The sequence below is a fragment of the Erpetoichthys calabaricus genome, chromosome 2 (genome assembly GCF_900747795.2).
Source record: "Erpetoichthys calabaricus chromosome 2, fErpCal1.3, whole genome shotgun sequence".
Taxonomy (NCBI): domain Eukaryota; kingdom Metazoa; phylum Chordata; class Cladistia; order Polypteriformes; family Polypteridae; genus Erpetoichthys; species Erpetoichthys calabaricus.
The window spans coordinates 32,270,227-32,286,365 of record NC_041395.2 but is presented as its reverse complement, the minus strand read 5'-3'; the positions used below and the strand labels follow the sequence as shown (position 1 = coordinate 32,286,365).

Genomic DNA, 16,139 nt, shown 5'->3' with positions numbered 1-16,139 from the left:
AAAACCTGTGCTTGTAGACTTTTCTTCGATAACTTTGTCAGCAGCTCCAACTATTCATTATGGGTATGACAATACATATTAAACTCAAGAAATTCACTAATGGACTTTTGTTTAAAAATGGTCAGTCGGGTGAAAAAAAACCAAAGTGGTGTTACTCAAGGAGTTTTGACTTCCTCTGCCCCGGCTTGTACATATGTAAGGTAGGAAATGGAAAAAAATTGGGTAGGAGGCAAGGAGGGCAGGTTGGTTCTCCTTGCTATAATTCCCAGGAGATAGCTGCCTGTTAACACATGTGTTACTACAGTGCAGAGGGGTCCTGAGAAGGGCTTATATGAAGTACTGAAAGAAAAAGTGACCACACTCTGATGAGTAAAAATGCTGCATACTGAGTTTGAGTAATGGCTGACTTCAAACATGTGCTAGGACACAAGAAACACTTGCAGTACTCCAAACAGCAAAATACAGAATACCAGCAAGTACTGGCTTACTCTAAGGACCAGTCCGAAATAGATACTACCACACAATGATATTTGGGGCCCAACTGTGGATAGGCACGTGGAAATGGATTGTTTCATGGCACAGAAGTTGAAATTAAAATGAACCACAGAGTAAGCTGCAGACATTTTATGTGAATTTTTATTTTGACTGAAATATAAAAAATCTGGAAAAAATGTTGGAGGATTCTGGAGATTCTGGTTTCTTCCTGTAGTGTATCAGTTTTGCTAAATGGGTCCTGTGTGACCAAAACTGTTCCTGAGGCACAGAAGGTCATGTCTTCTTTGAATGTTTAAATAGATAGATAGATAGATAGATAGATAGATAGATAGATAGATAGATAGATAGATAGATAGATAGATAGATAGATAGATAGATAGATAGATAGATAGATAGATAGATAGATAGATAGATAGATAGATAGATAGATAGATATTGAAAGGCACTATATTATAGATGGAAACACTTTCGGGTCACAAGGAAACTGCACAAAACAGGGAGGTTCACCCCCCGCAGCACCCTCTTTTGGCACCCATGGACACTGACATGGCCACCCTTCTGAGCTACAAGTCCAGGACACCCTGCAAGTGTCCAAACTGGAACCAAGCCAGAGGAACACTGCCATCTCTCATACTGGGGGATAAATTGTTCTTGACAGAGTGTCTCCCCCAGTCCATTCATCAGCTTTTCACCACATCTGGGATAAGAACCAAAAACTGTCCCAAATGGGTTGCACCTCCATCAGTGAAATTCTTCTATTATGGCCTCCCAGCTGGGCAAGGGATCGCCCTCCATTCCGATCGGGATGACACTAACACTAATGGACAGATAGATATACATAACCATGCACTATAGTCTGAACACAGAATGAAAATTTAGAATGATTAAAAAGAAAAATTATTAAAAAGAAATAAAAAAAGTTATGACTTGGTAGTCCTAGTCCTGGTGAGGAATCTTGTAGATATAAAGCTGTTGGTATAAAAGAAACCTCATAGCATTTCTTAACACACTCCTGCTGAATAATTCATTGGATAAAAGTCCTCAGTGCTAGTGTGTCAGAGAGGGGATGTGCAGCATTGTTCATTATGGCATTCAGTTTTGTTTTAATTGTCTCCTTTGCTAGGTCCTCCAGGGTGTCCAGAATGTGTCCCATACCTGAGCTTGCCCTTTTTATTAGCTTATTGATTCAGTGGGCCTCACCTAAAGTGATGTTACTCAGCACACCACAGGGTAGAAAATTGCACTGGCCATCACAGAGTATTAAAAGATGTCACTTCCAACATTAAAACAATGGAGTCTCCCAAGAATAAACAGCCTGCTCTGCCCTTTCTTCTATAGTTCCTCTTTGTTCCAAGAGCAGACCAACCTGTCATTAATGTGGACCCTCAAGTACTTGTAGGAGTACATCAACTCCTTAGAGACCAGACATGGATGCTCTTTGGTGCTGTGAAAGTCAATAAGTAGTTCTTTCTGCAACTGGAAATTGAAGGGCTTTCTTTGGGAGCATTCCAAAGGCAGCTTCAGGGAACAGACTCAGGTTACATGTCAAAATAACCACAAGAAGCCATGTGTCTTATCACAAAATGTGGGCAAAATTAGTCTTCAAAGTGTCAAAGATCTTATATAGAAATCCTTACCCTGACTCACTAGAATTTACTGTTTAGTGTCAATCTAAAACAGCATTTCCCAACCTGTGGGTCTCGGCGGCATTGTAGGTGGGCCACAGCCAACCCCGCATGAAACCCCACTCCACCATCACTGCTCCTGTGATCTCGCTCAATTCACAATGCCAGCAGGTGGATCATGGCTGATCTTGGGCTAGCCCCCTAACCCCCATTCTGAGGATCATTTTAGGTTCATCAAGGAGGAAAAGCACTGAGAGTCACGCTTGATTCATGTAACTCTCTGATGATAATGCGATACCTCCCCACTCTGCTTGGATGATTGCGCTAAATTCATGGAGGGGGACCACATGAAAGCACTGGCATGTCAAAAAATGGGTTGAGACACCACAAAGGTTGGGAAACACTGATCTAAAGATTTGGATTCATCTCGATGGACTATCTTTTATGACCACAACATGATGGCATCACAAACTACACTTGAATGACTAGCAACATGTGCCATGGCCATAAATAATATGGCCCGTGTTCATACCAAAACAAACAAAATGGCATTGTCCAAGCAAAATAAAATGGGGACATGTAAAATATTTAATAAAGTGATAATTTACACACAAAAAAGCACATTAAGCAATAATTTATAACATTTAATTACGGGCACCTGTTAATGACAAAATGTGAGAAATGAAGGCATGGATGTTGTCCTCAAGATTTATATTGAAGTTAATGGATACTCTCAAGCTTCACTTGATGGTCAGTTGTTCCATAATGGTGATGCGGTGGAAACAGCGTTGCCTTCTTCTTGAAATTCGGTTTCCCCTTTTTCTAGTCCTGACTCGGTCATCTAAAAATAAAACAGACCAAAGACAAAGATGACGAACATCTGAAATTTTATACACACACATCCAGCTCAGTTGGTGAGTCTTCATAAATTTCAGCAGACTCTTCATTTATTGTGCCATTTTGGAGAGTTATCATTTTGTGTCAAAACATTTGTGTGGCTTCCTTGCCCTTTATATTGTTCTGCTCATCCACTGGAAGGTGTCAGTTTTTGCCCTTTATATCTAAATTATTGCATGAACGACCTTAAAAGGTTGAGGTTAAATCCTGTTCTGCGTTCATTCATTTTCAATTTCCTTCAAAATTCTAGAAAATTTAATAACAGCATTCTCCTGGTGTGAGTGGAAATGAATTTTGGACTCTCTTAGATGTTCCCTTTCTAATGATTACTCTTATTTGTAGGTTTATAGAGTCCTTATTGGTATGTGTGCAGAGTAAGAACTAATCAGCATGCAGCATATCGACGCACTCTGGTGCTGTGATGAGTGAGCAGGACTTCTGTACCCTGACACGTCCATCTTCCATACCTGAAACATCTCAGAAAATATTTGTCATAGAAATATACTGTATATATTTCTGTTCACCTTTTTGTGTATTTGCTCTAAAGACTTCACACATGTTCCTTATAACTCCTCAAGGTCTCCTTTGGTCACCCAACTCACTAGAAAAGCCTTTTGCTCAAAATGCTGATGATAATTGCTGGAGCATCTCTGTCATTTGTAAGGTCTCTGCACGTACACCAATGACCGGGCCTCACTGTGCTTTTTATAACCGCTTAACTGTATGTGAACTGAGAATCCTTTAAAAATAGGAAAACTTTAACTAAACTCATTAATTGTTTCATTTTTATCATGCTCTTGGAGCAATTAATGTTATTTTAATTATACTGGGCAGAAAAGTCTTGTAAAGTTTTACTTTCTGAAAAATGTTTGGTTATTATAATAGACAGTGTCGAGCTGTACACAAATATAATTTCTGACTGACTGGATCATGTGGGAATTTAGTGGAACATAAAATGAACGTTTCTTGAATTTAATGTGTTTAATCACTTAATGATAACATATTGCATTAGTTCAGTGGATTCCCAGGTGGGCTTAAGGACAAATTGCTTGTAGTTGCCGACACACACTGCTAGCAAGTAGACTTATCTTGCTTAACTGGAAGAATTCCAACCCACTGTTTATAATTCAGTGAGTGATTTTCTGTAGTAGTTCAAACAGGAAAAATCAAATTCTTACTTAGAAGATCTGTTCAAAACTTTTTTAAAACATGGCAAGACTTAATTATATATATATTTAGAATAAGAATTAATTTAGGGGGCAAATGTTTTTCACCTTCCTTTTAGTTTTAATCAATTTATCTATTTTTCTGTGCTCTTGGTTCTCCTCTCTTTCTATTGGGTGAATTCCCATTTTGTTTTGTTAGGTTTTGAAGTTATTTGTTACATAAGATCTAAAAGTTTTATTTACTTGATAGTAAACTATGTTACTTTCTTGAAATAAAATTAAACATAGTAAACAAAAAATAAATAAATAAATAAAGGTGATTTTTGTGACCAGCAGGCCAAAATCCATAAGATAAACCTAAAAGTGTCCAGGACGTAAAATCTTTGTTGTACTTTGTTACCAATAAATGCAGACTCACCTCGGGTTATGTAACATAAGTTTTACGTAAATAAATGATTTCAAAAGATCAGTGGTAAAAATTCTGGTTATGAAAATGTTGTATTACTCATCTTGTGAGCTACTCAGTCAGTGGCAGAGCGCCCACATCCCGAGCTCCCTCCCTCTGTCTCAGTCCCTCTGTCTTCAGTCTTGCGTTGCACTTGCTACTGACTGAAGCCTTTAAAGAAAATGTGCCTTTGCGTTGCCTCTTGCAGCGTCTTCTCCTTCTTCATCTAGCAACTCAGTCCTTTTTCACCCACAATTAAAATGCTCCCTGCAGTGAGCTACACTAAAGCTAAAAATAATGTTCCATTAAAGTAAATTAAACTATTTATATTTTTTTTAATTTTCACAAACCGACAGAAGTAACATTTGAAACATTTTCACTGACACATCAATGGACTAGAAAGTTCTGAACACATGTATGCATAGATTCTGGGGTGTATATAATGGGAACTGGGTGGGGTCAATTTCAATTTAAGTACATTTCTTGTTACAGTACATATGAGTTCCTGAAATGAAACTTTAATGCAATTTAAGGTGTATATTAACAAATAAATTACTTTATACCAAGAAAATTTCTTTAATTATGCTCTAAAATAACTAATACCAAAATAATATTATAAATCTGAATCACCCTAGTTCGAGGTGTTCATAAGCAATGCAATGATTTACTTCATAAGGTAAAAGTACATGATAAATAAGTATAGATGTGTCAAATAATTGAAATATTAAAATGTGTGATTGAGTTTATATATTTAAAGTCTAAACATTCTCGATTGTAATGGAAATTTATCATTTTTTACTCTCTGACAGGGGTCTATAGAGGGCTAGACTCCTAGAAGGACCATGCTATTTTCAATCACTGACCTTTCAATAGTCTAAAATGATACTCTACATGGTTATGTTTGAAAGCTGACATTTTTAACCTTTTTGGAGTCACTCTTAGAGGGCTAGGATCACTAGTAAAGAATCGAATATCAAAAATGTTATCCATATTTATGATCTTCGACATAGCCTAAAACGACATTCCTCATGCCTATATTACTAATCGCCAATATTTTCAAAGTTTTGTATGAGGCAGTAACTTTGACCCCTCCTATCTCATTAGGGGGGTGAACCCTTGGGGTTAGTTTATGTAGCATGCACAACTTCTGGTCATTTTTTCTGGAGACACCTATTGGTTTACTTTTTATTGGAAGGGCGTAATTTCCTGCACAAACTATGCTCAAAACATGGCCTAAAAATGAGTCTTTTTTGTGTCTAGAAGGCCAAAAATTGGGGGTACCTAGACATCAACATGAGTCGCACTGTATATCATGTGGAGGTTTTATCGTCAAGAAAAGCCTGACAAAAAAACTGAATACGGTCCAAAAATGGCCAAAACATTGAGATTTTCAGGTCTAGAGGGCGGGAAAAAAGGACCGTCTTGCAAAACTAAACATCAAAGTGAGTCCGGTCAATATTTATTATATATGAGGGTATTTGTACCATTGAAACAGGGGGCACCGGACAAAAAAGAAAATCTGAAAGTGATTTAAAAGTGTTCCTAAGTAATTTTGTAATAGTGAAAAAGTGAGCACAGCAAAATTAAAATTAAATGTATGATGCAGACATTGAAAGTGGACTAAATGCATCCATGTTAGCCCCCAGTGGGATATGTTAAATGATCTTGCCTGACTCAGGAACATAAATGATTGACTTTGTTACAAATATCTTAATGATGAATAATTCTGAATCTCTGCGACTTCAATCAAGGAAACAAACTTCATTCACCAAGTTCCAATCATGGACACAACAAGCTGGACCTGCTCTATCCAAATGGTAATGATTTGATAGATAGATAGATAGATAGATAGATAGATAGATAGATAGATAGATAGATAGATAGATAGATAGATAGATAGATAGATCGATTTTAAGTTTACTGATGAACTGCAGTGCATGCAAACCCATTTGCTGGCCTGCGAATTTGGATGGAGTTGCAAAGCGGACCCAAAGGCTGCCTTACGTCTGCAACACCTGAAACAGTAAGAGATACTGAAAAAATGAAAGTGAGATGTATTAAATACTCCCATAATCAGCTGCTTGCCCTACAAACGCAAGTGCCTAAGCAGCTCAGTTACACTTTAACGCAGGAGATGTTTGTCCTTAGATGGACAGGGCAACATGCCAGTGCTAGACTAAAAGCAAGGAGAAAAGGTTTTATAAATTGGTCTGCAATCTATTTTAATCTAATGTCTGCACTGTGGTGCCTGGCGGGTGTTCATGCCCGGCCGGGACGCCCAGGAGGACCGGAGGAGGGCTTGTGGATCCTCCGGAACACGAGGGGGCGTCCTCCCTGGTTGCTGTGGGGAGAGGAGTGGAGGCGGACCAGAGACTGTGAAAGGCATTGTGAGTGTGGCCAAGAACTTAAGGGGTGATTGATGCTGAGGCACTGGGTTGATGCACGAACTTGTAAATATTATGATGAATAAACATTTGTGTGGTGAAACCATCGTGTCTACCTGTCTGTGTCCAGGCTGTTCCCCACAATGGCATCCCAGATGGGACTCTCTGCCTGGTACAAGGCAGGGACCCCAAAAAAATAATTTTGTGGGCAGTCCGGAGCATCAGGTTAGCCCACACACACGCCGCGGGAGCAGCGCATGCACAACCCCGCGTGAACGAATCATCTCGCGGCCCACCACTAGCCCACTAAATGGCCAAATTCCCCTGGTGCGGGGAAAAGATCAAGGACGTTGCCAGAGTGCAGCGAGCTCCAGCAGGCACACTGTCGCTGAGGACGTTCAAGACGGCAGCGCGGTGAGGACGGCGCCTCAGAGAAACGAGACCCAGGAGGTGAGTGCCCTGCCCAACGGCGATCGGCCCCGCGTGGGCAAACTTACCTTTTGTGTTACAAGCAGGGACTGCCTGGGTCTGCGTCAGTGGCAGCGGTATGCCGATCCTCAGGCTGTCGTCGGCGCCGAAGCGGCAGCAGGCAGTGCCACGAGAACGGAGTCGCTGAAGCTCGACAAGCCGCAGCAGCTGCTAGGCTCTAGGAAGGCATGGCGCCGCACCAGGAGAAAGAGAAACAGAGCCAAAATGGCCGCCAACCGGGAGTCACTCCCAGTGACAGGCTCGGGATTGGGCGGTGTGTCTTGCGTGTCTGCCGATGATTGGATGGAGGCGGGCCCAAGGAATGTCAATCCTGGGCCGAGGAAGGACTCGACGGGGCCTGTGGGAAGCCCCCACAGAGATCAGCCGGCGGATTTGCCTGATGAAAAGGTAAGGCAACCGCCGACTGACACTCTGTGCTTGCTAGCGGCTCTGCGTGAGTTGGAGTTGTTTCAGGTGGTGCACGTCCTCCGGAGAGGATTGAACGAGCTGGAGGTGAAGGCGGCCACATCCGTGATGACGCTGCGACAGTGGGCAGATCGGCACGGCACTGGAGTCTTCAAGCGGATGGACGTGGCGGGGAAGGTGAGTGAGAATGACCCCGTAAAGAAAAGGGGGCCCGTGACATCAGTGATTGGAACCATGTGGGTGGGTCTCCGACAGCGGATGCGGCAGTGCAGACTGCTCACGAGGTAAGGGGAGAAACAGCGAGAGGGCAGAGCGGACAGGGGCTGATGAGTGTCCTGGGTCCTAGCGCCCGACGCCCCGAGCCCGCGGCAGTCTCCCGTCGCTCTGCATGGATGCAGACAGGAACGGGGCTGCGAGTTTGTCATGCTCACACTCAAACCGTCAGGGCGTCCAAGAGGGAAAGGAGGGATCGAGGGATGAGTGCCGATTCCTCCAACAGGAAGGGACGTGCAGCTGGGTGCGCACGTCCAGTGAAGGGCCACTCCCCAGAGCCGGTGGAATGGAGAGAAAAGCAGGCGGTCCCATCAGCTGGAGGGGCACGCAACCCGCGGAGGGGGTTCCGAACAGGCAAGTTCCGGGGTCCTTGTAAAAGGGGGGAGCGCTGCCAGTGCGCGGCACAGAGGGACGCCAGGGAAGGGTGTCCAGGCAGCGGCTCTGCCCCCTTGTTTCTGTCTGTTACAGGACTGGGACCGGGACGAGCAGTAGGACCTGCTTCGTGGGAAGCTGACCCTCATCGGACGGACCGTCTGGCAGGACGACATTTCGCTGGCGATGGGGCAGCCTCACGTCCAGCGGAGGCTGTGAAGGCACGAGCGGCGCAGAACAGAGGGGCGCGACGGCCTCGGAGAGGGGGCCGAAAAAGAGTTCCAGGGTGCCGGAACAGACCCTGGACAAGTAGTAGGACCCCCTTCGGGGTTGAACCGCCCTAACAAGGTGTGTCGCTCGGACCAATGGGTCTTCGCTGGCGATGGGGCACTGTGGTGCCCGGCGGGCATTCATGCCCGGCCAGGACGCCCAGGAGGACCGGAGGAGGGCTTGTGGATCCTCCAGAACACTAGGGGGTGTCCTCCCTGGTTGCTGTGGGGACCACGGGTACAGAGCTTGGAAGCTCATACCTGTAAGGGCCCGTGGTCACTGCCAGGGGGTGCCCCAATGCCTTGGAGTGTTAGACCTCAGTACTTCCGCCACACCGGGAAGTGCTAGGGGGAAGAGAATTGGAGACACCTGGTGGACTTCCGGTTTCACCGCTGGAGCGTCCGCCACACAGGGGTGTGGCTACGAGCCCTCTGGATGCAGCTGGAGCCCTTCCGGGGTAAATAAAAGGGGCCACCTCCCTCCAGTCAGGGGCAAGAGTCGGGTGGAAGAGGACGAAGCTTGGTGGAGAGGAGTGGAGGCGGACCAGAGACTGTGAAAGGCATTGTGAGTGTGGCCAAGGACTTAAGGGGTGATTGGTGCTGAGGCACTGGGTTGATGCACGAACTTGTAAATATTATGATGAATAAACGTGTGTGTGGTGAAACCATCGTGTCTACCTGTCTGTGTCCGGGCTCTTCCCCACAGCGCTTATAGTTGGTCATAGAGCATGCAAATACAGTTGCATTTCGTGCTTTACGGAGAGCTAGCTTAAACCTGATATACCTGACACTGTTTTAAGGCTGGACAGATTTCTTCTTATTTGAGAAGACAGAGCTCCAGTATGGTGTGGAAAAAAAGACAGTAGGGGGACTGGTCATCTATGGGAATGAGTAATGGTGTGAAAGGGAACATATTACATTTAAAACTACAGTTTTATCTACGTTATTTGTCCAGGGAGATAAATTGCATCATCCTAGCAACACATATGATTCATACTGTCACCAACACTTTAATGATGACTCACACCAATCGCAGTTATAATATGTGGTGACTTCAACCATGTAACTTTGGAAGGAACAATGACAAATTTCTACCAGTCTATGACCAGTTCCTCCTGAGGATATAACAAGTTGCACCTACTCTGTTCACATGTTAAAGATGCCTTTATGTGTATTCTACTGGCTACTTTAGGCATATCTGACCACAGCCAGATTCATCTTATTCCCAGCTACAAGTCGGTTATAAGATGGCAACCTTTTACCAACAGAATAGTGAGGAAATGGATCCTGGAGGCTTAAATGACTCTGAATGACTGCTTCCAAATGACAGACTGGGAAATACTGTGAGAGTCACATGAGGACAATATTGAGGAACTCTGTTCACTGTATCACAGACTATATTAACTTCTGTGTCGACACAGTGGTAGCCACAAAGACAGTGTGTTGCTTTCAAAACAACAAACCCTAGATTACTATGGAGCTAAAAGGTCTCCTGAATTAGAAAAAGTAAGCATTCAAATCTAGTGACAAAGAGGCTCTGAAGAAAGTACAGCATCTGCTAGGACTGAGTGAAGGAAAGGAAGCTTACAAAGCTAAAATACAAAACAAACTCATTCAGAATAACATGAAAATGTCTGGAATGGACTGGGTACAATTACGGGACTCCAGCAACTTAGAACTCAGGTGCTAGAAGGGGATGTGGACAAAGCTAATGCCCTCAACCAATTTTATAATATATTTTCCCTCCAACTGCCACCTTCTGACCAGTCTCTACATACCATCCCTACTACATCAACAACTCTTACCACATCAACTGGAATGGCCAGTGACAAGTCCACCCCTGACTGTCAATAACTGAAAGGAGACAACTTATGAAGCTGCACACAGGAAAAGCTGCGGGACCAGATGGAGTCAGTCCTCGAGTTCTTAAGGCCTGTGCTGACCAACTTTGTGGTGTCCTCTGTCACCTGTTCAGTTTGTCCCTAAGGCTTCAGAAAGTGTCACTGCTGTGGAAAACATCCTGCATTGTTCCTGTTCCAAAGATGAGAGGTGCCTCTTCAACTAATAACTACAAACCAGTGGCACTTACATCTCATATCATAAAGACTTTTGAGAAGCTGTCCTGGACTATATGAGTCCTTTTGTGGAAAATCACCTGGACCCACTGAAGTCTGTCTATCGGACAAAGACTGAAGTGAAGGATGCAATTATCTTATCTGCTCCACAAGGCTTATTCTCACCTTGACAAAGCTGGCTGCTTTGTGAGGATTATGTTTTATGATTTTTCCAGTGCCATCAATACCATCCAGCCATCCTTGATAAGCGATAAGCTCAGACATATGAAGGTGGATGAATCTATGTTGTCCTGGACAATGGTCAGGGAGACTGCAGTTTGTGAGTCTCAGCACACAGCCTCTGTCTCAGATCAGCGTGAATGTATCGCTCCTGCAAATGAACTATGATTCTTAGCATGATGAGAGAAGTCGCAAAATCATCTGGAATGTTCAAACAAATTACAGAAAAAAAGCCTGATCTAAATCTGTTAAGTAGTTCTCTCGTGAAAAGCGGACGACATACAGAAAGACAGACAGACTTTGGATTTTATATATTTAGAGATATACTGCCCTAAAATGACTTATAAAAGACCAAAACTTGATGTTCGCTCTTTTCAAGACTCTTGAACGAATGAATATGGATTTGTACAACAGAAGGATTGTGCTGTGTGTGCGTTATTCTGTGAAAGTGTCGTGTGTCGTACGTCAAGTGTACAAAGACATTATCATACTAAACATCAGTCATGTTTAAAAACTTTGATGAGAATACTGGCTTTAAGAAACAAACTACTTATTTTAGTCAAATAATTGGAACCAAAAATAAAGCCACCGAATGTACCCTAAGTTCTTGTCAATAAGCCGCGGCTTATCTAAGGAAAAAAGTTGTGAAAATGAAAAAATAGAATATCGGCTTATACATAAGTCCGGCTTATACATCCATCGCGGGGGTTGCGTTCCAGAGCCACCCGCGAAATAAGAATATCCGCGAAGTAGAAACCATATGTTTATATGGTTATTTTTATATTGTCATGCTTGGGTCACAGATTTGCGCAGAAACACAGGAGGTTGTAGAGAGACAGGAACGTTATTCAAACACTGCAAACAAACATAGGTCTCTTTTTCAAAAGTTTAAACTGTGCTCCATGACAAGACAGAGATGACAGTTCTGTCTCACAATTAAAAGAATGCAAACATATCTTCCTTTTCAAAGGAGTGCAAAGCAAGCAGTCAAAAAAAAAATCAATAGGGTTTTTTGGCTTTTAAGTATGCGAAGCACCGCCGGTACAAAGCTGTTGAAAGCGGCAGCTCACACCCCCTCTGTCAGGAGCAGGAAGAGAGAGAGAGAGAGATAGAGAGAGATAGAGAGAGACAGATAAAAAAAATCAATACGTGCCCTTTGAGCTTTTAAGTATGCGAAGCTCCGTGCAGCATTTCTTTCAGGAAGCAGCTGCACACAGCCCCCCTGCTCACACCCCCCTACGTCAGCGCAAGAGAGAGAGAGAGAGAAAGTAAGCTGGATAGCTTCTCAGCCATCTGCCAATAGTGTCCCTTGTATGAAATCAACTGGGCAAACCAACTGAGGAAGCATGTACCAGAAATTAAAAGACCCATTGTCCGCAGAAATCCGCGATATATATTTAAATATGCTTACATATAAAATCACAATTTAAATGACCGCTACGCGCTCGTGTTGACTCGGCGACGCCCAGAGCAGAAAGAACGCGCTCCGGCAGCTCCAACCGCGCCATGCGGGGAGTGAGAGAGACGGCAATATCTCACACTCTCTCCCCCCTTAAAGAAATTAAATGGGCGCGAGTGAGACCACTGACCTCCCTCCCTTCTATTAGTTATAGGTTATAGTACATTCGGCTTATCCATGAGTCCGGCTTATCTATGATACGATTTTATTTTAAAAATTCGTATGATTTTTGGTCTCCGGCTAATACATGAGTCCGGCTTATAGACAAGAACTTAGGGTAGTTATACAATTGCTTTGCATTAATTGATTAATAGCTCTGATTAATAATAAAAAATGATTAATCATATTAGAATTCTTGATAATATTTTCTTATTTAAACTATGTATTTTGTATTGAAAAAACTTGTAATTAATAGTTTTAATACAGTTTTTAATAAATGTGTTAAAATCTGTGAAAATTAAAATTTGACAAAACATTCTTTTCAAATATGATCCTATGTATTTTAAAATATTGAATGACCAATAATATAAGATCTGGTTATAACGGGATTCAAAAGTATATACTTTTGAAGTCTATTATAACCAGACCAATTTTGATACTACAGTATATATAACACAATTGGTAGAATGATGTCAGCACGCGGAATAACATTGTAACATAGATTTGGCACGGCACCGCTGAAAGGTTGCCGACCCCTGCCTCAGACTATAAATACAACAACACCAGGTCATGTCAATTGCAGAAATTCTCAGATGATTCTGCACTAATGGGATGTAATGATAGGAGAATAGGAGTCAGGTGGAGGAGTTTGTTTCTTGGTACAAAGTGAATTATTTACATCTTAAAATCAGCAAAAACAAGAAACTGGTTATTGGCTTTCAACACACCAAAGAGCCCCTATGTCTGGTCACTATTCAAGGTAGAGCTAGTCCACTCTTACAAGCTTATAGCTCCTGGACCCAAAGGGGTGGGGTCAGTTGCCTCCAATGGGTGATAAAAACGATAAGTGAGTCAGCAATCAACCCACTGGGGTGGTAATGCTTACCTCAGACGTGCATAAGTGTCTATATATTGTAACAGATAGACGCTATATTGGCGCCTGACCCGACACAGACAGACGCGGGAGGCACACTGATAAAACAAATAAATGTTTTATTTCAATTTCTTTGCCTGTGGGCAATGCCTTCCCCGTCCCCACAGGCACAACACTCTTCCTCTTCTTCCACCACTCCTCTTTGTCAAGCTTTGTCTCCCTCCTCCCGACTCTGGCTCCTTGAGTAGTGGCTGCAGGCCCTTTTTATAGCAGCCCCGGAAGTGCTCCAGGTGCTCATTGACCTACTTCAGGTTGCACTTCCGGGTGCAGCTGCAGTCCAGCCCACATGGGCTCGTTAAGCCATGCAGCCCAATAGGGATGAGCTCCAGTGTTCCACCATTGTGGCCTCAATGCAACCCAGGGGGGATGCCACCAAGTGTTCGGGGGAACGTATATATATATATTATATATATATATATACTGCGGTGGGTTGGCACCCTGCCTGGGATTGGTTCTTGCCTTGTGCCCTGTGTTGGCTGGGATTGGCTCCAGCAGACCCCTGTAACCCTGTGTTCGGATTCAGCAGGTTGGAAAATGGATGGATATATATATATATATATATATATATATATATATATATATATATATATAAGGATATATATATATATATATATATATATATATATATATATATATATATATATATATATATATACAGTATATGTTAAATTTTAATCTCATATCATATCATGCTCTTATGTTAAATTTTAATTTTAATCTAATCTAGTCTAATTCTTGCATAAAACAGTTTTTAATTATGTTAGAAAATAAAGGAAATACCTTGTGAGAGACTTTCTATTTGAATTCTAATTCTGACTTTGATTTTGTTTAATTAACAGTTTAATTTTTGTTTAATTAATTAAGGTGATAATAAAGAAAACACTTTAAAAAAATTTTATGTTGTTCAGATATTTAGTTTTAAAAATGGCATCAGTTAAATAAAATGTTACCTCTTTGCTGGGAACTGTAAGGGTGTTCTGAAGACCTTGGAATCTCGCTGCCCACTTTCTCACTTCAGATTGAAGGCTGGCTATGTACTTTCTCTGGGCACTGCATTGCCTGTGGGTTCAGAATCACAAAAAGGATACAATCTGCTGTATTTTCTACCAAAAGCCAGAAGGAACTCCAGGCAACGTGCAGTAAGGGATGCTATGACACAAATACAAGTACGACTCCCAGAAAAATGACCTTAGCACATTGCCAAAAGATTGCTCAGTTTAGGAGTTTTGTTTTATAATTTATGTAAAAGAAAAGTCTACAGAATGAAAAAAAAATCTATAAATGAATAAAAATGTCTCATTACCAATGTAGTGCTATGACTAAGCACTAACCTTTTATAGAGCAATAGCATGCAGACACCCACACAAGGCTAAACTAGAAGGAAAAAAACCTGACTGTAAAATATCAATATAAAAATATAAACTAACTGCAAGAAAAAAAAAAGAAAACTCAGTTTACACATTTGATAAAATATATACATTAGTCATATAAATCTAAAATATGGCATTTGTCTGGATTTTTTGTGATGGATGACCCAGGCTTTAAATCTAGCAAGGTAAGGCTTTGGAGACGACTGCATTAACATCGTATCATCTGCTAGTTTATGTTTGTAGACAGGGTCTGTCTGTGGGGTGCTTGTACTATAATAATGCTTCCATCCACTTTTGTATCCTCTTAACCAATTCAGAATTGTCATTGTAATGATAATAATAATAATAGTGTAAATTACCAGTGTAATAAAAACACACAGGGGTTTCACTCCTGTATTGTTCTCCTGCTTCCCATAACACACTGTTCCCTTCCATTCTACACCGCTATCTGGCCTAAAATGATACAGAAAGATTGCACTTCCTTCCTAAATTGTCTTTTCTGGTTTAGTTTCTTTTGCCTACCTGAAATTGCACACTATTATGTTATTTATTACTACAACAACACTATATGGACAAAGGTTTGTGGATTCCCTCCAAATTATTGAGTTTAGGTGTCATTGTTGGGCCGTCTTCAATCAGTTCAAAATGCTGCCAGAAGGCTATTAACAAGAACCAGTAGAAGGTCACATATTGTTCCTGTTTTAATGGCAATACATTGGCGTCTGATTAATTTTCGAAATAATTTTAAAATTCCTGCTTTTATATACAGTATCACGTTGACAATTCACGGCCAAGCTCCTGAATATGTTGTGGAACTTCTCCAGCCTCACTCTCTGAGTCGATCTCTTAGGTCCTCTAGTCTGGGTCTACCAACTATTCCAGGGAATTGATTACAGACTGATGCTGATTGGGCTTTTGATGTGGTAGCTCCAAGATTTTACAATTTACTTCCTCTGGCTGTGCTCTCATAAGAGCATAATAAATTTGATAAAAGAAAGGAGACCATTTAGTCCATCAAGCCTGTTTATTTAGCTAAAAGCTAAGCTGTTCCAATATCTCATTCAGATTCTCCTTAAAGGTTGCCAAGGTTTCTGCTTCAACTA

The 16,139-nt window shown here is 41.9% G+C and overlaps 1 protein-coding gene across 1 annotated transcript in view; it reads right to left on the bottom strand.

Moving 5' to 3' along the window:
* Positions 1-2,745: 2,745 nt before the first annotated feature.
* LOC114645735 (coiled-coil domain-containing protein 102A-like) overlaps positions 2,746-16,139 on the bottom strand; it is a 41,396-nt gene continuing 28,002 nt past the window's right edge. The window contains exons 4-5 of the mRNA XM_028793561.2: positions 14,617-14,725; positions 2,746-2,961 (exon numbers count right to left, since the gene is read on the bottom strand). Coding sequence (XP_028649394.1) covers positions 2,872-2,961; positions 14,617-14,725 — 199 coding nt within the window. The 3' untranslated portion in view covers positions 2,746-2,871. The remainder of the gene's footprint in view (positions 2,962-14,616; positions 14,726-16,139) is intronic.